General features: G+C 40.6%; 1 protein-coding gene across 1 annotated transcript; it reads left to right on the forward strand.

The window, feature by feature from the left end:
* The first annotated feature begins 1,856 nt into the window (after positions 1-1,856).
* Positions 1,857-4,636, forward strand: LOC142530566 (uncharacterized). Its single transcript, XM_075636398.1, has 5 exons — positions 1,857-2,042; positions 2,277-2,664; positions 3,202-3,341; positions 3,528-3,671; positions 4,235-4,636. Exons 1-5 carry the CDS (start codon positions 1,857-1,859, stop codon positions 4,634-4,636), a joined length of 1,260 nt encoding a protein of 419 aa, XP_075492513.1.
* The last annotated feature ends 19,989 nt before the right edge of the window (positions 4,637-24,625 follow it).

Consider the following 24,625-nt stretch of genomic DNA (forward strand, 5'->3'; position numbering starts at 1 on the left):
TTTCTTTTTTTCAATTTCGAAGCTTTGACCGTCGATTATGACCACACCGGTGATCAAAAAATTAAAGTAAATACATTTTCGGGTAGCTCTCGTCGCAAGCTACGCATTGATACCCATTTTGCACAGAAATCTCACGATACTTTTCGAGCCCGTCGGAAATCGCCGCTCGTTTTCGTCGGAATTTGTGAGGAAACTCTCGATTTAAGTTTCCTAGAGCTTTACTTTGAAGCCTTGAGTTATTTAGGGTTTCAAAATTTTGGGTATTTTGAATAATTCGAATTCCAACAATTGATGATTTTAAGCGAATTATTGAGTCGATTCGAGGTATTTATCAACTTTTTCAGAATTTAGTTTATTAAATTTCGAATTTTCAGATTTATAAATTGGGATATTTCGACTTTTGAGCTGTACATGCACTAGTCGGACACCGTTAAGATGTTGCGATTTGAAATTATAAGTTCTGAAAATTTAAAGTGAATTTTGGAATTACTTTCTATAAATTCCTTGATTATTTAACTAAGATAGGAATTAATGTGGAATAAATAATTTTTCCACAGGATTGGAGTTTTCGAGAAATATTTAAGATATTTTGAGGTAAATTAAAATCAGTTGAGGTACGCATGAACTGTTTTATTATGACGTCTATATGATGTGAAATGACGTTAAGTATTTTGTAATGAGTTGTGGCGTGCCTTATGTGCTTCTATGAATACGTGATTGCATTCATGCATTTATTTGAGTTGATACTATTGTGGCATAGCATTTCGAGCCTTGACACCTTTGATTGCTATTGATATTGATATTGATCTATCGAGTTGTTGCGTTATCGATGGAGCAGGTGGGTAGGATTAGCACTCCTGATGACTTGCATGAGGGCTGAGCAGGTAGCTCCCGTACCCTCGATGCTACGTGCATGGATGAGTGGCGACTTGATGTTGCGTTACGTTCCTTACACGGGTGGCCATTGTTACTGTTGTTGATGCGATTCATTTGGACTCCGTTTGGTATCCGTTATCGGTTGTTACCTTTCACGCATTGCATTACATTGCATTGCATCGCATTTTACTTGATTTTATTTCATGTCAGTTATATTTGTCGTAATATTACTGGTCCGTCGTACTGGGGCCCGATCCCTCGTTTCTTTTTATGCTGTGGTTGTTTTTGATGCCATAGCAGGTTATCTAGGAGGATTTGACGCGTCTGGTGGAGCTTCAGGTAGTGGTGCCCAGTCGTCGAGTCGTGGTTGAGAGTTCCCATATATATATACTATATTATGGAGTCATACATTTACCGGGGAGATGCCTTGTGTAGCTGTAATGTTATTTTTACGATGTTTTGAACTGATAGTTGTGTGATCGAGTCTTGCTGGCTATACATGTGTTTAGTCCTGGCCAGTGCGGCTATAGGTTGTGAATTGATGTTTTGACTTTATTTCAAGTATATAAATATTATTTATGATGTTTTGATTTTTGGGATGTCCTATTTACGAATAGGTCATGCCGAAATTTCTGTAGGCCCAAAACGGAAAATTTTAATCGCTTTCGCTGTTTACATTAATAAATCCTGGTTTTTTGGTCATTAAATATTAATCAGGTGCACGGGCCCCCACATTTGATATCAGAGCGTAACTGGGATATACTCGAATTAGAGTCTAGGGCACTTGAGTCTAGACACAAATAACATGATTGTGCATGTATTTGACTATTTGCTCTTATTTGAATTATTTGGTGTGATTTGCTTGAATTTACCCGCGTTAGAACGACTAGCTGATTAGGCATGGTATGTAGTTTAGAAATTGCCTATAACTTTCTTTTACCTGTTTTCTGCCTGTGGTTTTAATTCTCATGTCTTGTAGAATGGCACCTGGAGGAAGAGGTAGAAAAGGAAAAGAAATAGCGCAAGAATCTGTGGCGCGAAATGTTCGAGGACTTGCAGATATCATTAGAGGTAGACGTGGTCGACCTCGAGGACAAGTCGCTCAAAATGTTGAAGAAGAAGTGAACCAAGAACCTCCTCGACCTGAAAGACCTGGAGCTAGACAGGTAGCGATTGAGCAAGAAGTGGAACAGCTGACACAAAAAATTGGAGGAATGTAGTTAATAATTTCTCAGTTCCAAGAATTACGTCCTCCAAAATTCTTTGGCAACGAGAGAGGAGAAAAAGCATCAGGCTGGCTGAAAAGTATAAATCATCTATTTAATTTGTTGGAGTATTCCCAAGATATTAGATTGAAGCTTGCAATCTACCAACTTAAAGACCGAGCACAACTCTGGTAGGAAGCCACAGAGGAAGCAATGAAGGACTCTGGTGAAATTATTACTTTGGATGCTTTTCGTGCTCACTTTACCCAAGAATATGCACCACCATCATATTATGCTGCTAAAGAAGAAGAGTTCAATCAGTTGGTGCAGGACAATAAATCAGTGGTGGAATATGCTTCACAGTTTTCTGCTCTTTTGCCCTATGTTCCACATGTTACTAGGAATGATCAGGCTAAACTATCACGTTTTCTGCATGGGTTGCAGCGGACTGTTCATACTTTGGTAATGACTAGATCGCCTAATACGTATATTCAATTAGTGGAAAAGGCAAAGAAAATTGAAGCAAGTTTGCTCAAAGGAGACCCACAGCAAGGTTCATCATCTGTTTCTCAGGGATCTGGGAGTATTATGTCGATGCCAGTGGATATACCTCCATATCAGCCTGTACAGTCATACCAACAACCCAAATAGCATAGGTACAAGGCATAAGGAAAGCAATTCAAGAAGAAGTCTCAATCCAGCTCCTCCAGTTCAGGCAGTGCACGAGGGGGAGGTTCTGTTGGGTCGTCTAGCACTGTGCATTGTGACCGATGTGTTGGTCGACATTTTAGCGCACAATGTGTAGGAGTTCAGGGGACTTGTCATAATTGTGGTCATGTTGTACATTACGCCAGGGTATGTCCTAATGCAGGGAGACAGCAGTTCCAGCCACAGCAGTTTGGTCAAGTTCCCCGTGGACCAGTCTTTAGACCATATGCTCCTACCCAATCATTTCAGCAGTCTAGTTACCCACTCCCAGAGGTCCTATTCAGCAGCCATTTACAGGGCCACAGCAAGCCCAAGTCCATGCTTTGACTCAGGACCAGGCTCAGGATGCACCAGAAGGAGTGATTGCAAATATTTGTTATGTTTTTGACCTATCCTGCACGAATATTGATAGACACAGAAGCAACTCATTCCTTTTTATCTGCTGCATTTGTTGATGAGCATGAGATTGCTACTATTCCTTTGTTGGATACTGTGTCAGTTGCTACTCTTGTCGGTGTATATTTGATGTCCCGTGAGATAGTTTTGAACTGTGTGATTAGATTTGAGGGTAATATTATGATAAAAAATCTAATCAAATTAGCCATGACTGATTTTGACTATATTATGGGTATGGATGTGTTGACGAATTATCGAGCCACTTTGGATTGTTTCCATGGAGTTGTCGGATTTAGACCGTATTATGGCAGCAAATGAAATTTTTATGGTTATGATTCACAGTCTCGAATTCCATTAGTATCTGCAATGGAAATGTTCAGGTTGTTGTCAATCGGCAATGAAGGATTTTTTATCTATGCTCTTGATGCAACACGGGAAGAACGATTGAAAGTTTCAGACATTCCCGTTGTCAAGGATTTTCCAGATGTATTTCATGATGAGATTCCAGGCTTTCAGCCTCAATGGGAAATAGATCTTAGCATTGAATTGATGCCAGGGACAAATCCTATTTCTAGAGCACCATATCGTTTAGCCCCGACAGAGTTGAAAGAACTTAAAGAACAAATTCAATCTTTACTGGAAAAAGACTATATCAGACCCAGTATGTGGCCTTGGGGAGCTCCATTATTGTTTGTAAAGAAGAAAGACGGAATGATGAGAATGTGCGTCGATTATCGGCAGTTGAACCGAGCTACTGTGATGAATAAGTATCCTCTGCCACGTATTGACGACTTGTTTGATCAGTTGCAAGGTATTTCTGTGTATTCCAAGATTGATCTTCGTTCCGGATACCATCAGCTTAGAGTCCGAGAGGAAGATGTTCCTAAGACAGCATTTCGGACACGTTATGGACACTATGAATTCCTAGTTGTGCCGTTTGGTTTGACTAATGCTCCAGCGGTTTTTATGGATCTAATTAATCGTGTATTCCGGGAATAATAGATAAATTTGTTATCGTTTTAATTGATGACATTTTAATTTATTCCAAGTCAAAGAAAGAGCACGAAAAACATTTGAAATTAGTTCTCCAAACACTCAGAGAAGCACAATTGTATGCCAAATTTTCTAAGTGTGAGTTCTGTTTGGACAGAGTTTTATTTTTAGGCCTTGTTATATCCGCACAAGGAGTATCTGTTGATCCTGATAAAGTTGAAGCTGTTATCAATTGGCCTAAACCAACAAATGTGTCAGAGATTCGAAGCTTTTTGGGATTAGCTGGGTATTATAGGCGTTTTATTGAGGGAATTTCTAGAATAGCTAGGCCTATGACCCAGTTGACACAGAAAGATCGACGTTTTGTATGGAGTACCGAATGTGAGTCTAGTTTCCGGACTTTAAAAGAAAATTTGACCACATCTCCAGTGTTAGCTTTGGCTTCAGGCTCAGGTTGATTTGTTGTTTGTACAGATGCTTCTTTAAATGGACTAGGTTGTGTTTTGATGCAAAATGGACGAGTTATTGCGTATGCATCTCGTCAGTTGAAACCACATGAGACTCGATATCCAGTTCATGATTTGGAGTTAGCTGCCATTGTATTTGCATTAAAAATATGGCGTCATTATCTGTACGGAGAACAATTTTTGATTTATTCTGATCACAAGAGTCTGAAGTATCTTTTCACACAGTCCGACTTGAATATGAGACATCGTCGATTGTTGGAATTGCTTAAGGACTTTGATTGTGAGATTCAGTACCAACCAGGGCGAATGAATCAAGTTGCAAATGCTCTGAGCAGGAAGGTTCAGCCTAAAATGTTGGCATCTTTAACAATTTCAAAAGTTCGTGAGCATTTGGGAACTTCAGGATGGACTTACCAGTCTAGGAGTGACTACTTTATAGTTTCAGCTATTCAAGTTGAACCACATATTGTTTCTAAAATCAAAGCAGCACAGAGAACTGATCCGCATGTTCATAAATTGAAAGAATTGACTCAGACAGGTCAATCAGACAAGTTCAGTGTTGCTTCAGATGGATGTCTGCGCTATAATGGTGGACTCGTGGTTCCGAATTTGATAGACTTAAAGAAGCTATACTTCGAGAAGCTCATTGTAGTCGACACAGTGTTCATCCTGGAATCAGAAAGATGTATCATATCTTGAAATCCCACTACTGTTGGGAAGGTATGAAGAAAGAGATTTCTAACTTTGTGGCTAAATGTTTGACGTGCCAACAGGTTAAAGCTGAGAGAATGAGACCTGGTGGTACGTTACATAGTCTTGAAGTGCCACAGTGGAATTAAGAGCACATTGCTATGGATTTTGTGACACACCTACCTCGTTCTAATCGTGGTTGTGATGCGATTTGGGTGATTGTGGATAGATTATCCAAATCAGCTCATTTTATTCCTTATGATCGTACTTGTACTTATAAGAAAATGGCAAAAATATATATTGATCATGTAGTGAGATTGCATGGTGTGCCTGTAACCATAGTATCAGATCGTAATCCCAGGTTTGCTTCAAAGTTTTGGGGCAGTTTGCAATCAGCATTTGGTTCAAAGTTGGCAATGAGAACTGCATATCACCCACAGACAGATGGTCAATCAGAGAAGACCATTCAGACACTCGAGGACATGTTGCGAGCAGTCGTGATGGATTTTAGTGGTGGTTGGCAGGAAGCATTGTCACTTGTTGAATTCTCTTACAATAACAGCTTCCAAGCAACCATCGGAATGGCACCATTTGAAGCCTTGTACGGTAGAAAGTGTAGATCTCTGATATGCTGGGAAGATATAGGAGAAAGACAGATGTCAATGCCAGAATTTATACAAGAAATGAAAGAAAATGTTGAAATGATCAGGAAAAGAATGAAAGCAGCGCTAGATCGTCAAGCCAGCTATGCTAATAAAAGGCATAGGCCTTTAGAATTTCAGGTTGGCGATCAGGTTTTCTTTAAAATATCACCGTTTGTGGTACTATGAGATTTGGGCGTAAGGGGAAGCTAGCTCCGTGTTATATTGGTCCTTATGCGATTGTTGAGAGGATTGTTACTTTGGCTTATTGTTTGGACTTGCCGCAGAGTTCGTCTACGATACATGATGTATTTCATATATCTATGCTACGAAAGTAGGAGCCAGATCCTTCTCATGTATTGAGGACTGATGATGTAATGTCCCGAAAATCAGAAAGTCCACGTGTAGCACATGCATGGAAATTATTAAATTTCTTTGGTATTTTATTAAATTCTTTTAAAGCATAAAATGCATGTTTATTATATTAATTTGTGTTTAATTATTTGTATGCATTTTATGCATTTTTATTTAATGGTAGGATTTAATTCATGAAATTTTAAAGGTTCATGCATTAAAGATTTTTAAGATTCATTTCGTGTTCGAACGAGGAACGGAGACCGGAGAATTTTCAAGAAAATTATTTTTATTACACAATTAATTTTTATTAATTAATATAAGATGTTTTCTAGGTATTTTTCAAGAATTGAGATTTATTGGGTATTTTTACCCGCATGATTTTAATTTTTTAACTGTACGTAAATTTTATCGAATCGGGAAAATTTTTGAGGTTTCGACTATTATTTTAAAAATCTTTCCAAAACGAAATATATGTCGGGATTGTGTTTGGATTTAATGAGCCTACTTTTAAGCTTATTGGGCTTAAAACCATTTTTATTTTAATTGAGGCTCATTAGTGCACATTTTAATTAACCTAAACTACAATTAAATTAAACCTAAACCTACCCTACACCAATTATTATACCATCAACCGACACTCCCTTTCATTACCACCTTGCCCTCTTGTTTCAGCATTTAATCCCCCAGCTAAGGTCTCGGATCTTGCTTGTCTTGGAATAAAGAAATTCCTCCGGCTTTCGGCTCGATTTTCTCCCGCATTTGCATCATTCAGGCACGCATTGTATCTATTTTTTCCTGCATCACACATGTTATATATTGCTGTTAAGTGTGCATATCGTGTAGGAAACTCTCGATCCATCAGGGAGCAAGAAAGGATTTTCGGTTTTGTTTCTTACCATGCATTCTTTGATTTTTGAACTCACGTTTTTTCTGGTTTTGGATGCAAGGGGCTGTGATCTTGAAGATTTAGGAACTGCTAGTGGTGTCAATGGGTTGGTTTGGGGCTCGGTTTTGTTGCTGAACGCAGCAAGGAGTGGTGCGAGAGGAGGAGGTTTCTAAGTGGGTGGCTCGGTTTCTTGGGTTCCAGCATGCAAGGGCCGAACCAAGGTATGGACCTGACCATGTGGGGTCTGAGCTGTGACTGAGGGAGGTCTGAGAGCTGCTGGTGCCGCCCCTGGGATAGATCGGGAGTGAGCTAGGAAGAGGGCCGCGAGATTGGCATCCTTGCGTGCTAGCGGGGGAGCGCGGTTCCTTTTGTGCATGGGACTGTTGGCTTGGTTCTGATAGACTCCTTAGGTTCTGGTCTAGGTCGTAAGTAGTTGGGCTCGTGGCAAGTGCGAGCTGGTGTGAGCTTAGGGAGGGTAGAGTTCGGATGATACAATGAAAGTTTGATAAGAAAATAGCTGAAAATGTGCAGCAACTTTTAGGTCCATTCAGAAAGGTATAGAGGCTAAGCATTGATGGTTTTAAGAACTTTTGAGTGTTTTTAAGGTATGGTAAAAAGTTGGGGAAAATCTGATTAAGTTTCGAGTTGATTCAGGTTAAAATCGGGACTCTGGTCCAAGTTTTAAAACAATTAGGTTAAGTTATAAAATGAGCTCGAGTTTACGTCTAGAGATGCTTTTAAATATGTTTTGGGACATTTTTAGGAGTTTGGTAAGTTTCGGATCAAAGTAATGAGTTTTGGATTTATCCGGGATTTAGTCGCCGCACGAAACGTAAATTAAAGAATTAATTGAAACGCCTAGATTTAAGCTTAATAAAATTATGGAAGATTATATTTAAGCTCAAATAATTATTAGAAGTCTAAGTTTTTAAATTGGGAATTTTATGCTAAGGTTTGGTTTAATTCGGGATTAAAACGCATTAATAGGTTATATTTAAAGATTAATTTAAAAGTCATAGATTTAAGCCAAATAAAAATATGAGAAAGTTCTTGTAGGCTTAAATAATTATTTGGGACATGTTAATGTCGAGGCCCGAAAATCCTTGCTTGAAAATTTGCGGAAAATTAAAAATATTCTTTTAAAAATAAATGGAGTGCCTCATTCATAAAATCAACTGATAACTCAAGTTCAATGTTTAAAATATAGCAGCGGAAGAAAATAAAGTTTGCCGAAAATAACAATTTAAAAATATTCAACAGCTGATAAAATGTCTGAGCATAAAAAAGTGGCAAGTGCTGAAACTGAGGTCCTCGGGTGCCACTACTGCCGACCCAAGCTGGCTCACTGGTCCCCGCCCTCGGCCCTGGCCTCATCAGTACCTACAACAATCAAGTCTAGTGAGCCTAAAGCTCAGCATGCAAATATCGTAGGTAACGAGTAAATACTGAAGTAAAATGTGCATGGGACAAAATATCATGTCATGAGGCATACTGAAATAACTGGTACTGAGCAATTATAATACGTGCATAACTGAATTGAAATCATAGTAAAAATGTTTGCTCCTTGGAGCCGTGTACTGAAATAACTGGTAAAAATTTTCTGTTGAGATTATGGTCTACGCCTGTGGCCTCTGCACTGAACTGAACTGATCGGTAACTGGCTACCGGGGAGTATAAAACTGAACTGAGCTGGCCGGTCACTGGCGACCGGGTGGTACCAAACTGAACTGATCGGTCACTGGCGACCGTATAAAATAATGCTCCCATAATAGTGAATTGACCACAAGCCATATCGCATAAATCTCAAAAATAAGTATTTTCTATTTTTCATGCACGTAATATAATTAACTGGCATAATGAAAAATCCTGTAATTTTACCAACTAGATTGGATTATATCGTCCCCAGGCTCGCTGCAACCTAACTGTCATGAAAATATGCAATAGCTTAAACTTGACCAACCATGCAATTTACGTTTGAAAATGCGACAATTACGTCTACCGACTTCGTATTTAATCATGACTCCGAACCAACCCGAACCAACACTGAACCAACGTATAGTCATGATTAAAATACGCTGAAAATTATGAACTAATGATACTAAAATTATGAGGGTCGAAATCTAGGTGAAATGGAGGCCAAAACAAGAAACGCTCTTTCGAGAGTCAATTTGGCACATCGCACCGTAAATTCTCGTACGACCTCAAAAATGATCCGAATCACAAACGGTCAAAAACATGACCTTCCTAACTCGATGAGGCACTGTTCAGTCCAAGGCCATAGGCTAAAAGCCGACCGAGAACTCGAACGAGCCTCCGAACCGACACAGCAACTTGCTGTAAATTCCAGCAGCAGCAACTTCGCTTTCATCGCGTCGTTTGCGAGACTTTTGGTCATTGGGGCTTGAACCACCGACCATAGCCTCTCAACAACATCCCAAGGAATGATTTGAACCATGGATAAGGGCCCTAGGCCAGCCTTAATTTGCCTCATTCCAGCAACCACCCGAAAGTTCTTACCGAAAAACAATTCTGCACGTCAGGGCATTGTTCTTGTTTTGTTCTCACCGATCGTTCCAGTGGCCATTTGATTGACCATGGCACGATCTAGACATCTTGGGGCATGGTATGAACCATGTCTAAGGGCCATAGGCCAAACAAGATCCATACCAAACCAACCAAACCCGAAGCACAAGTTCTGTCCAACCGAAGGGGCCGAGAGGGGAGGGGGCTGTTCTTGATGTTTTATGTAAAAACCGATGAGCCATGGACCACGCCACCAAAAGGGCGACTTAGTCACGTCTTAGAAATGCTAGGGGAGTGATCTAACCATGGCTATAGGCCCCTAGGGCAGCCATGATCATATCCTTTCCCTTGACAGAAAAATCTGAAATTTCGAAGCACAAAATGGCAGTGGAGGAATGTTGCTGTCATTTTAGGTTCCACCATGCATGGGGCTGATTTGAATGGACCAACATAGTCCTAATGCACCCTATTACGTGTCTAGATGCTGCCTTGGGAGCCTGGAGTCGAACCATCCACCTGAAACCACTAAACAAGAGGAAACGTGAAGCTTGCCAAAGAAAATAAAAAACAATCTGCACCATGGTTTCGAAAATATTAGGACATGCATCTCGATTTTTTTTTAAAACATGATCACATACTGAAAAATAATTGCTAATATGACTTGATTGAGGTTTGAAAGAATCTAGACATGCCTTGGTTATCGTTTGAAATGAAAACGAAAAGAATACGACGACTCGGCGCGGAGGAGGTGGAGCGCTTCTTTCCTTTTCTACCTTTCTTCTTACTCGATTTTTCTCTCCTATCTCCCACTGAATTCTCACGGTTTTTCCACTCTGAAATACTCTCTAATTCGGTGATGGGGGAGGGGAAAGGGTGGTTAAGAGAGTGAGGGAAATGGTTGCAAGATATAGGGAACAAATCAAGACCAAGTCTCCACCTTTTGAATTTTGAATTCTAGTTTGATATCAAATGATTTGTTGGTGCATGTTGGGGTGAGGTGGCCGATCCATTACCATCTAGACTAGATGAGGATAAGGTTGATCATTAATTAAATGGTGCTCCCAAAAATAAAAGAATTATCATACTAATTAAATACAAAGAAAGGGTCAAACGTGTTGGGTTGGCAAGGGATAATTTGGCAACTAAGGGGGGCCGAAAATTCACTAATAAATGGAGGGGAAATGTTGATTATCTAGTAACTTAATAACCCTTAAAAGCCTCACTAATCCTTTAAATAATTTAGTGAACTAACCCTTAATTATTGAAACTTAAATGAACTTATTTCTTAATCACCTCAAGTAATTAAATTAAATCCTCAAAACATCCTTTTTAACTTAAATGAACTTACTTGCTAGCTAAATTAACTTCTGGAAATATTTCTCGAATCTTGAATTTTATCTCAAAACTCCAACTCCAGTCCGGCCTCACTGAAATAACTGAAATGCTAAAAATCAAACTACTGCATGAAATAATAAAATAATTAACTTCAAATAAATGCCTTAAAATAATCATGCAATGAAGTCAATTTAATTTTAAAAAATCTAGAATTATGCATGGCTTATACGTAGACTGATTTACGGGTTCTACAATCCTTCCCCCCTTAAAAGAAATTTCGTCCTCGAAATTAGAACTCACCGAATAACTCAGGGTATCGACTTCTCATCTCCGGCTCAGACTCCCACGTAGCTTCCTCCTCTGAATGGTTGAGCCATTTGACTTTGACTCGCTTAACCAACTTGTTCCGAAGTTTCTTCTCCTGCCGGTCTAGGATCTGCACTGGTCTCTCCTCATAAGACAGGTTCGGAGTAAGTTGCAACGGCTCAAAGTTCAGCACATGCGAAGGGTTCGCCATGTACTTTCTCAGCATGGAGACATGAAAGACATTGTGTACTCCGGCCAGATTCGGCGGAAGAGCAACACGATAAGCTAGCGTTCCAACTCTGCCAAGGATCTCAAACGGTCCAATGAATCTCGGACTGAGCTTCCCTTTCTTCCCAAATCTCATGACACCCTTCATAGGTGCCACTTTCACAAAAACATGATCGCCCACTGCAAACTCTAAGTCTCTCCTCCGCTGATCGGCATAACTCTTCTGTCGGCTCTGAGCAGTCCTCATCCTATCACGGATCCTGACTACTACATCTGCTGCCTGCTGAACAATCTCTGGACCCAACTCTGCTCTCTCTCCTACTTCATCCCAATGGACTGGAGATCTGCACTTGCGGCCATACAGTGCTTCATACGGAGCCATACCAATAGAAGACTGGAAGCTGTTGTTATAGGTGAACTCAACCAATGGTAAGTTTGACTCCCAACTCCCTGAGAAATCAATGACGCAAGAACGAAGAAGATCCTCCAAAATCTGAATAACTCGCTCCGACTGCCCATCTGTCTGCGGATGGAAAGCTGTGCTAAACAACAACTTCGTACCCAAAGTCGAATGCAAACTCTTCCAAAATGAGGAAGTAAATCTGGGATGTCTGTCAGATATGATCGAAACTGGAATACCATGGAGTCGGACTATCTCTCGGATATACAGCTCTGCATACTGAACCATGGTGAAAGTCGTCTTAATAGGCAAGAAGTGCGCTGATTTGGTAAGACGATCTACAATCACCCAGATAGCATTCGATCCTCTGGCTGACCTCGGCAATCCGGTCACAAAGTCCATGGTAACATTCTCCCACTTCCACTCGGAAATAGGTAGAGGCTTGAGCAAACCTGCTGGTCTCTGATGCTCGGCCTTCACTAACTGACAGGTCAGACACTCGGACACAAATCGTCTGATGTCTTTCTTCATACCAGGCCACCAATACAATAGCTGCAGATCTTTGTACATCTTCGTACTCCCAGGGTGAATGGAGTATGGGGACATATGGGCCTCTGACAAGATGTCTGCTCGGATAGAACCACTGCTAGGAACCCATATCCTGTCTTGGTATCTCACAATACCATCACTGACTGATTACAAGACACTGCCCTTGGCTTCATCTCTCTTCTTCCATTGTGCCAATTGCTCATCTGCTGACTGACCACTGCGAATACGGTCCATAAGGGAAGACTGAATGGTCAAGGTAGATAGACGAGGAACTCTACCTCGAGGATAAGTCTCGAGATCAAACCTCTGTATCTCAAACTGAAGAGGTTTCTGAATCGTCAAATGAGCCATCACTGCGACTTTTCTGCTCAATGCATCCGCAACTACATTAGCTTTACCCGGGTGGTAGCTAATGTCACAATCGTAGTCTTTCACAAGCTCCAACCAACGCCTCTGATGCATGTTCAGCTCCTTCTGCGTAAAGAAATACTTGAGGCTCTTGTGTTTGGTAAAGATCTGGCATTTCTCTCCATACAGATAGTGTCTCCAAATCTTCAAGGCAAAACTACGGCGGCCAACTCTAGATCATGGGTAGGGTAGTTCTTCTCGTGGATTTTTAGCTTTCGAGAAGCATACGCTATCACTCTCCCATGCTGCATCAGAACTACACCTAAACCGAGCTTCGAAGCATCAGTATACAGTACAAACTCACCGGACCCTGACGGCACGGCCAAAACTGGTGCTGAGATAAGAGCTTGCTTCAAAGTATAGAAGCTCTTCTGACACTCCTTGCTCCAAACAAATTTCACATTCTTCTTGGTCAGTGCAGTGAGTGGAACTGCAATCGAAGAGAACCCCTTAATGAACTTCCGATAATATCCTGCTAAGCCAAGAAAACTGCGGATCTCTGATGCATTCTGAGGCACAACCCAATATCTGACTGCTACAACTTTTGCTAGGTCTACCTCAATACCACTGCTATAAACGATGTGGCCTAAGAACGCCACCTTCTCTAACCAGAATTCGCATTACTGAACTTTGCGAATAATTTGTGCTTCTGCAATGTCTGCAACACTGTGGTCAGATGTCTGCTGTGCTCCTCCCGACTCTTGGAGTAGACGAGAATGTCATCTATGAACACTATCACAAACTGGTCGAGGTATGGCTGAAATACGCGATTCATGAGATCCATGAAGATCGCTGGCGCATTCGTCAGTCCGAACGGCATCACAAGGAACTCGTAGTGGCCATAACGAGTCCTGAAAGCAGTCTTGGAAACATCAGCATCTCTCACCCTCAACTGGTGATAACCGGAGCGCAGATCAATCTTGGAGAAAATCGAAGCTCCCTGCAACTGGTCAAACAGATCCTCAATCCTCGGAAGTGGGTATTTATTCTTCACTGTAACCTTGTTCAACTCCCGATAGTCAATGCAAAGCCTCAACGAGCCATCCTTCTTCTTAACAAACAAGACTGGCGCGCCCCATGGTGAAAAGCTCGGGCGAATGAACTCCTTGTCGAGAAGTTCCTGAATCTGCTTCTTAAGCTCTGCCATCTCTGTCGGTGCTAGTCGGTACGGCGCTTTGGATATCGGAGCCATACCTTGCATAAGCTCAATGGAAAACTCCACCTCTCTCACGGGTGGCATACCAGAGACGTCTTCGGGAAAAACGTCTAAGAAATCTCTGACAATCGGAACATCTGAAGCTGACTGGCTGGGTTCCTCGGGGACAGATAAAAAGGTCACTAGAAATGCCCGACACCCTCTATGCATGAGCTTCCTGGCCTGAACATAAGGAATAATGCGCGGTAAAGGAAAGTACCTGTCCGGCTCAAATAAGAACTGCTCCATTCCAGGCAGTCGGACAAGAACAGATCTCCGCTGGAAGTCTATCAACACCCTTTTCCTCAATAGCCAGTTCATCCCCAGGATGATGTCAAACTCTGGCATCGGTAGCACGATCAGATCCGCATAAACAAGATTACCGTGCAGCTCAAGGTCTATATCTCGTATAACATTGGTAGCTGCCATCTCCTAATCTGACGGCAACACTACTGAAAAGGCTGTATCTAGCCCAATGGTCTGGATCTTGAGAAAGTTTGCAAAGACCTCCGAAATAAACGAGTGAGTGGCCCCTGAATCTATCAAGGCCTTGGTAGCGGAACCAAATATAAAAATTCTCCCTGAAAGAGCGGAGCTCTAAGTTGAATCCAGTAGCTACAAGAACTAAACTTATAGACATGCAATGGTCAAAGTTCTTCTAACTTAAATCTCCAAAATACTACTGAGTAGAGCATGCAATCCTATCACAGTTCTAAGTTCAATCTTAATCCTTATTCCCAAAACACGGAATTTCAAATAATAACTTAAAGTTTAAAGGTACCTGTCAACAACATAGTCTCCGGGTTGGTTTCCGCGGCATGGAGAGGAAAAACTCTGCCTTGGGTAGGCAGATTCCTCTGAGGGCACTGCAGCAACATGTGGTCTGGACTGCCACACTTAAAACACTTTCCTGAGCCAGACATACATGCTCCAGGATGGCGGCGTGAGCACTTGGGACAGACTGGGTGCTCGTAAGTCCTCGGGGCTGGGCGTCCCCGCTGCTGCTGGCCTCTGTTTCTAGGCGGTCCGTGAAAAGGCCTCTTGTTCTGCTGCTGATGCTGATGAGGAGGAGGGCGGTGTGGTACCTGGACTGGGCGCTTGCCGTGGCGATCCCTCTCGATATCCCGCAGATCCTGCTCTGCGGCTAGGGCTTTGGAGACAGCAATCTCATAAGTAGCAGGGTCAGACATCCTAACATCCCGGCGCAAGATCGGCCGTAGACCCACCAGGAAATGCATCAACTTGGCTTTGGCATCATTCGCGATCAGGGGCACAAAATGACAGCCCCTCTCGAACTTACGGATGAACTCCGTAACCGTCATGTCTCCCTGTCTCAGGCTCATGAACTCAGTGGTCAACCTGGTGCGCACTTCCTCGGCAAAATATTTGGAGTAGAAAACCTCCGTGAAGCGTGTCCATGACAGTGTAGCAAAGGTCAGGGCTACTGACGCTCCTTCCCACCATAAGCGGGCATCTCCACTGAACAGATAGGTGGCACAACGGACTCGGTCTGCGTCTCCCAGCTCCATGAACTCGAAGATAACCTCAAGGGATTTGATCCATCCCTCGGCAATCATGGGGTCAGACGTCCCAGAAAACTCCTTTGGACGCATCTTCATGAATCACTCGTAAACAGCCTCTGGCCCTGTCGGCCTAGTCACCACAGCATTGTTCCCCGCAAACTGTGCGAAGAACTGCGTCATCCCAGCTACCATCTGGGCACTCATGTCAGGTGGGGGCGGTGGTGGAGGTGGAGGAGGAGGAGGAGGTGTTTGCCTCTCTTGTCTCTGATCGTCATCTTCCTCGCGACGGTGCTCGCCACTACCTCTCGGGCGTCCTACTTGACGTCTAGGGGGCATACTGTTCCAACATAATTCATACGTAACTAACATGCATAATTCCATAATTTATTTAAATGAACACTGAAATGCTGAAAATCTGGTCGAAATTATTTCATGAAAGCATGCTGTCAAAATAATTCATGCTATAAATAAAATGCTGAACTGTAAAACTTACAGACCGAAGGCGTGGCTTCGTGAGCTTCTCGTGGTCAGTAGTAGTGTAACCCTATACAGAACCACGGCTCTGATACCAACTGTCGAGGCCCGAAAATCCTTGCTTGAAAATTTGCGGAAAATTAAAAATTTTCTTTTAAAAATAAATGGAGTGCCTCATTCATAAAATCAACTGATAACTCAAGTTCAATGTTTAAAATATAGCAGCGGAAGAAAATAAAGTTTGCCGAAAATAACAATTTAAAAATATTCAACAGCTGATAAAATGTCTGAGCATAAAAAAGTGGCAAGTGCTGAAACTGAGGTCCTCGGGTGCCACTACTGCCGACCCAAGCTGGCTCACTGGTCCCCGCCCTCTGCCCTGGCTCATCAGTACCTACAACAATCAAGTCTAGTGAGCCTAAAGACTCAGCATGCAAATATCGTAGGTAACGAGTAAATACTGAAGTAAAATGTGCATGGGATAAAATATCATGTCATGAGGCATACTGAAAATAACTGGTACTGAGCAATTATAATACGTGCATAACTGAATTGAAATCATAGTAAAAATGTTTGCTCCTTGGAGCCGTGTACTGAAATAACTGGTAAAAATTTTCTGTTGAGATTATGGTCTACGCCTGTGGCCTCTGCACTGAACTAAACTGATCGGTAACTGGCTACCGGGGAGTATAAAACTGAACTGAGCAGGTCGGTCACTGGCGACCGGGTGGTACCAAACTGAACTGATCGGTCACTGGCGATCGTATAAAATAATGCTCCCATAATAGTGAATTGACCACAAGCCATATCGCATAAATCTCAAAAATAAGTATTTTCTATTTTTCATGCACGTAATATAATTAACTGGCATAATGAAAAATCCTGTAATTTTACCAATTGGATTGGATTGGATCGTCCCCAGGCTCGCTGCAACCTAACTGTCATGAAAATATGCAATAGCTTAAACTTGACCAACCATGCAATTTACGTTTGAAAATGCGACAATTACGTCTACCGACTTCGTATTTAATCATGACTCCGAACCAACCCGACGTATAGTCATGATTAAAATACGCTTAAAATTATGAACTAATGCTCCTAAAATGATGAGGGTCGAAATCTAGATGAAATGGAGGCCAAAACAAGAGACGCTCTTTCGAGAGTCAATTTGGCATATCGCACCGTAAATTCTCGTACGACCTCAAAAATGATCCGAATCACAAACGGTCAAAAACAAGACCTTACTAACTTGATGAGGCACTGTCCAGTCCAAGGCCATAGGCTAAAAGCTGACCGAGAACTCGAACGAGCCTCCGAACCGACAAAGCAACTTGCTGTAAATTCCAGCAGCAGCAACTTCGCTTTCATCGCGTCGTTTGCGAGACTTTTGGCCATTGGAGCTTGAACCACCGACCATAGCCTCTCAAAAACATCCCAAAGAATGATTTGAACCATGGCTAAGGGCTCTAGGCCAGCCACAATTCGCCTCATTCAAGAAACCACCCGAATGTTCTTACCGAGAAACAATTCTGCACGTCGGGGCATTTTCTTGTTTTGTTGTCACCGATCGTTCCAGTGGCCATTTGATTGACCATGGCACGATCTAGACATCTTGGGGCATGGTATGAACCATGGCTAAGGGCCATAGTCCAACCAAGATCCATACCAAACCAACCAAACCCGAAGCACAAGTGCTGTCCAACCGAAGGTGCCGAGAGGGGAGGGGGCTGTTCTTGATGTTTTATGTAAAAACCGATGAGCCAAGGACAAAGCCACCAAAAGGGTGACTTAGTCACGTCTTAGAAATGCTAGGGGAGTGATATAACCATGGCTATAGGCCCCTAGGGCAGCCATGATCAGATCCTTTCCCTTGACAGAAAAATCTGAAATTTCGAAGCACAAAATGGCAGTGGAGGAATGCTGCTGTCATTTTCGGTTCCACCATGCATGGGGCTGATTTGAATGGACCAACATGGTCCTAATGCACCCTATTACGTGTCTAGATGCCGCCTTGGGAGCCTGGAGTCGAACCATCCACCTGAAACCACTAAACAAGAGGAAACGTGAAGCTTGCCGAGGAAAATAAAAAAAAATCTGCACCATGGTTTCGAAAATATTAGGACATGCATCTCGATTTTTTTTTTAAAACATGATCACATACTGAAAAATAATTGCTAATATGACTTGATTGAGGTTTGAAAGAATCTAGACATGCCTTGGTTATCGTTTGAAATGAAAACGAAAAGAATACGACGACTCGGCGCGGAGGAGGTGGAGCGCTTCTTTCCTTTTCTACCTTTCTTCTTACTCGATTTTTCTCTCCTATCTCCCACTGAATTCTCACGGTTTTTCCACTCTGAAATACTCTCTAATTCGGTGATGGGGGAGGGGAAAGGGTGGTTAAGAGAGTGAGGGTAATGGTTGCAAGATATAGGGAACAAATCAAGACCAAGTCTCCACCTTTTGAATTTTGAATTCTAGTTTGATATCAAATGATTTGTTGGTGCATGTTGGGGTGAGGTGGCCGATCCATTACCATCTAGACTAGGTGAGGATAAGGTTGATCATTAATTAAATGGTGCTCCCAAAAATAAAAGAATTATCCTACTAATTAAATACAAAGAAAGGGTCAAATGTGTTGGGTTGGCAAGGGATAATTTAGCAACTAAGGGGGGCCGAAAAAATTCACTAATAAATGGAGGGGAAATGTTGATTATCTAGTAACTTAATAACCCTTAAAAGCCTCACTAATCCTTTAAATAATTTATTGAATTAACCCTTAATTATTGGAACTTAAATGAACTTATTTCTTAATCACCTCAAGTAATTAAATTAAATCCTCAAAACATCCTTTTTAACTTAAATGAACTTACTTGCTAGCTAAATTAATTTCTAGAAATATTTCTCGAATCTTGAATTCTATCTCAAAACTCCAACTCCAGTCCGGCCTCACTGAAATAACTGAAATGCTAAAAATCAAACTACTGCATGAAATAATAAAATAATTAACTTCAAATAAATGCCTTAAAATAATCATGCAATGAAGTCAATTTAATTTTAAAAAATCTAGAATTATGCATGGCTTATACGTAGACTGATTTACGGGTTCTACAGTTAAAGTCAATGGAATTAAGAAAATATCAAAAATTGAAATTTACGTCTAGGCGCAAAACGGTAATTTTTGGATTTCGAGGGGCAAAATGGTCATTTTGCACCAGGGGTGAGATTTTGGTCAAGGCAGCGCCCTGAGCACAAATTCATGATATTTTAAATGTTCAGGCATCATGATTCACGATTTTAAGATTTTATAAAAATATACGTTCCATGCTTGAATTTAAAGGAAATTGCATTTATACATGAATTTTATAAGTGATGAAAATTATAATGTTTTGAATGACGGAAATTAGTTGTGGCTATCGAAGTATATGTAAATGTTTAAGACATATATGCAAATGCTGATGATGAGGCCTAGGCACAGTGGATGGGTGATCCTGTCACTGATGTCCGACAGCCGCCGGGTACCGCGGTTCTATGTATGATGGATCCATTGTAAATGGTGATGTACGATAGTCATCTCTAATGAACTGAATTCACCAATGATAAATGATGAACAATAAAGGATGAATGATAGATGATGAACGATAAAGGATGAATGATGAACGATAAATGATAAACGATGAATGAGGAATGATGATTAACGATGAGCTGTTTTGACACGTCATGATTTTACACGACACGTTTATATTACATTTTTAATGTTCAAGAAAGGTATGTTGAGTATGGTATTTTTCACTGCTGTGTGCTATGTATATGTATTTTCTATTAACGGTGCAGGTGTGTTGAGTCTTTAGACTCACTAGGCGTGTGTGATGCAGGTGAGCTAAATACTGAGGAGACTGGAGGTGCCGAACTCTAAGTAGGAAGACTTGGTGGGGTGACACTATCCGAGGACCACATGTTTTCCGCATTACGATTTATGAGATTGAGAGGAGATGAATATTTTCATATGTTGATGAATTTAAGATTTTTACTCGTTTATGTTTACGCATGATTTTGGATGAGTTTGGTTAATTTAAACTGCACTATTTTTACGGTAAGATAATTTCTATTATTTTAAATGTTATTTCGAAAATGCAAGCTTTAATTTTAAAAAAAATGTCCAATAGAATTTTAAAAATGAGTGAGACGTTACAGTTGGTATCAGAGCCGACCTCTCTTAGTACGGTGTGGTTCGGGGACGAACCAAGCGGAAGCTGGTGGGCATGTGAGGCCCGGGGCCGAAGAGGGCGAGGGGTGATCGCCGGTGCCATGAGGTTGCACGGACAATGAGCGGCTCCTGGCAGGCTTCTAGGTAGAGGGAACATGAATAAATCGATCCCACACCAGAATGAGAGGAGATGAATATTTTCATACGTTGATGAATTTAAGATTCTTACTCGTTTATGTTTACGTATAATTTTGAATGAGTTTGCTTAATTTAAACTGCACTATTTTTACGGTAAGATAATTTCGATTATTTTAAATGTTATTTCGAAAATACAAGCTTTTATTTTTTAAAAAAAATGTCCAGTAGAATTTTAAAAATGAGTGAGACGTTACAGATGAGGTGGAGTGAGCTATGTTGAGCATTCAGTACAAATTCTTGATCGTAAAGAAAAGCAACTTAGGAATAAGACGATTCCACTGGTTATGGTGCAATGGAGTAGACATGAGAGAGAAGAAGCTACATGAGAATTAGAGGCTAAGATGCGTCAGGAATGGCCTCATTTGTTTGAAAATGTAATAAATTATTCCATGTTTTCTGATTTTCCTATGTACTATCATCAGTGGTAAATGTTTATAACCACTTATCTATTAATGTTGTGTATGCTAGATTTTGAGGATGAAATCTTTTATTAGTAGGGTAGAATGTGAGAGCCCAGCCCAAGTACACCAAGCCCAGCCCAATTTCATTAAGAAATTTTAATTAAAAAAAAAGATAAACGTGAATTCTTTCTCTCCCCGTCTTCCTCTCCAGCACCGAAAGCTTCCGCTTTCTTTTTTACTTTTTTTCAATTTCGAAGCTTTGACCGTCGATTGTGGCCACACCGGTGATCGAAAAATTAAAGTAAATACATTTTCGGATAGCTCTCGTCGCAAGCTACGCATTGATACCCATTTTTCACATAAATCTCACGATACTTTTCGAGCCCGTCGGAAACCGCCGCTCGTTTTCGCCGGAATTTGTGAGGAAAACTCTCGGTTTAAGTTTCCTAGAGCTTTACTTCGAAGCCTTGAGGTATTTAGGGTTTCGAAATTTTGGGTATTTTGAATAATTCAAATTCCAACAATGGATATATATTGTATTATTGATTTTAGGTGAATTATTGAATCGATTCGAGGTATTTATCGACTTTTTCATAATTTAGTTTACTGAATTTCGAATTTTCAGATTTATAAATTGGGATATTTCGAATTTTGAGATGTACATGCGCTAGTCGGACACCGTTAAGATGTGATTTTAAATTATAAGTTTTGGAAATTTAGTGTGAATTTTGGAATTACTTTCGATAAATTCCTTGATTATTTAACTAAGATAGGAATTGCTGTACAATAAATAATTTTGCCACAGTATTGGAGTTTTCGAGAAATATTTAAGATATTTTGTGGTAAATTAAAATCAGTTGAGGTACGCATGAACTGTTTTATTATGACGTCTATATGACGTGAAATGACGTTAAGTATTTTGTAATGAGTTGTGACGTGCCTTATATGCTTCTGTGAATACGTGATTGCATTCATGCATTTATTTGAGTTGATACTATTGTGGCATAGCATTTCGAGCATTGACTCCTTTGATTGCTATTGATATTGATATTGATCTATCGAGTTATTGCGTCATCGATGGAGCGGGTGCGTAGGATTAGCACTCCTGATGACTTGCATGAGGGCTGAGCGGGTAGCTCCCGTACCCTCGATGCTACGTGCATGGATGAGTGACGACTTGATGTTGCGTTGCTACGTTCCTGGCACGGGTGGCCACTGTTACTGTTGTTGATGCGATTCATTTGGACTCCGTTTGGTATCCGTTATCGGTTGTTACCTTTAACGCATTGCATTGCATTTTACTTGATTTTATTTCATGTCGATTATATTTGTCGTAATATTACTGGTTCGTCGTACTGGGGCCCGACCCCTCGTTTTTTTATGATGTCGTTATTTTTTAAGCCATAGCAGGTTATCCAGGAGGATTTGACGCGTCTGGTGGAGCGTCAGGTAGTGGTGCCCAGTCGTCGAGCGTGGTTCAGAGTTCCCATATATATATACTATATTTGGAGTCATACATTTACCGGGGAGATGCCCTGTGTAGCTGTACTGTTATTTTTACGATGTTTTGAATTGATAGTTGTGTGATCGAGTCTTGCCGGCTCTACATGTGTTTAGTCCTGGCCAGTGCGGCTATAGGTTGTGAATTGATGTAGACCCAAAACGTCTACATGCCGAAATTTCTGTAGGCCCAAAATGTAAAATTTTAATCGCTTTCGCTGTTTACATTAATAAATCCTGGTTGTTTGGTCATTAAATATTAATCAGGTGCACGGGCCCCCACAGATATTGACTGATAGGATTTCAAGTATCAGTTTATCACTAAACTGAACTCAACTTTCAAAAAGATTCGAAAAGTTGAGGGTGTTTATTCAAACCCCCTTTTCTAAACACTCTTTTAACCAAATATCTGTTCCTATCAGTTTGAAAACCAAACTTGATTTAATTCATCGGTGTTCAATATTTCAAGAACCTAGCTATTTTAGCTCAACAATGATTCCCCTAATCGATCCAGTCAGGTGGGAGGAAAGAAGGGAAGAGTTTTTCTTGATGCTTAAAAAAATTAAAAAGTCCATGTGCATTTGAGATCAATTAAATTTTTACTTGAATTTACTCAAGCCCACTAGTTCAATAATTATTTCCAGTTGGGCTCTACAAGACCCAATGTTATTTAATTAATTCAACACTTGAATTAATTTAATTATTTGGACTCTACTAGGTCCACTAGTATTTAATTAATTCAATACTTGTATTAATTTAATTTAGTCCATAACGATGTTTATGAAAATCACAATTTCCAAATACATTATTTATTTGAGCCAAATTTTAATTTAGGAACACTTCCACAAATTAAAAGTTACATTCCCCATAATCCTCTTATGGAAGTCATACTTCTTTTTTTCTTTGCGCTTATAAACTTCTTTATAAGTCGTTCAACACATTGAACTATTTTTCTTCTCAACGGGATCTAGAAAGCTAGTACTTGTGTGGCCCTCAATGGTTCATTGGTACAACTAGCAGTGCGTTCGCATCTCAATGTGATTCAGGACTAAACATGTCCTTGTATGAGCATACCCCAGTTGCTTCATTCTTTCTTATCAACTCCTTGATAAAGATAACGTCAGAACACAAGTCTGATAGTACCCAACCAATAATGTTAAACGCCTAGCAGCAACGCTTACATGATTCCTTAGGTATCAACTGATAGTACCTACAAGAACCATTTCATTATGGTTAGAGTACAGTATGGTCCCTTCATCTCATATATCACGACCGATTCGACAACTATTGGTATATCGAGAGTTGCCAAAGAATCGATACTATGTGTCATGTCGTAGTTGCATTGATGGTGTAATCTATGAAACCCCTTTCATCATTACCACCAACACTTTGATCACATATTTCAAACTACATACACATGAGATCACATAGGATATCCATACTTGAAGGTAAGCGTGAATCCCCATCTACAATGCATCGACTCCTATATGTTTCGACAAAACACCCAACCTTGCCACCTAATGACCCCATGTGAGTCGGTAAACAAGTCAAAGTACAATGCGAGCATATAGAGTCAAAACTGTTATCCCGGGTCATAAGGACTAATGGTGTGCAACCATAAACAAGGACGTTTTCACTCGATAAGTAAGAACCACTTGGAAAGTTCTTTATGGAGGGTTGTTCAGTGCACTCTACAAGGAGCACCTATCTAAATGCTCGGACATTACAATATCCCCTACCAACGAAACATGGTATTCACATCGCAGATACTAGTCTCAAACTCGAGCGGCCTTTATCCTTCTTAGCGGCAGCTAAATCGACTAGGAACTGTTTAGAATATACAGTATTCGAAATATAAGTTTCATGATACTCATCATATGAGCATCTCATATTCTTTTTACTATTTGTATATTCAAAAGCTTTATCTATGAAAATATCATGGTATACAGATAAAGATGTGCCAAAATAATAATTTCAAATATTATTAAAATAAAGATTGTTTATACATTGAGTTTCAATTTGAACCATCGGCCAACAATTGGCTCGATAGACACCTACTATAACAATCTCCCATTTTCACTAGAGCCAACTACCCATATGATTCAAACCCATCGATTCGCGATACTTCTCGAATAATGGTCTAGGTAAAGACTTAGTTA

Source organism: Primulina tabacum, chromosome 17 (genome assembly GCF_025594145.1).
Source record: "Primulina tabacum isolate GXHZ01 chromosome 17, ASM2559414v2, whole genome shotgun sequence".
Taxonomy (NCBI): domain Eukaryota; kingdom Viridiplantae; phylum Streptophyta; class Magnoliopsida; order Lamiales; family Gesneriaceae; genus Primulina; species Primulina tabacum.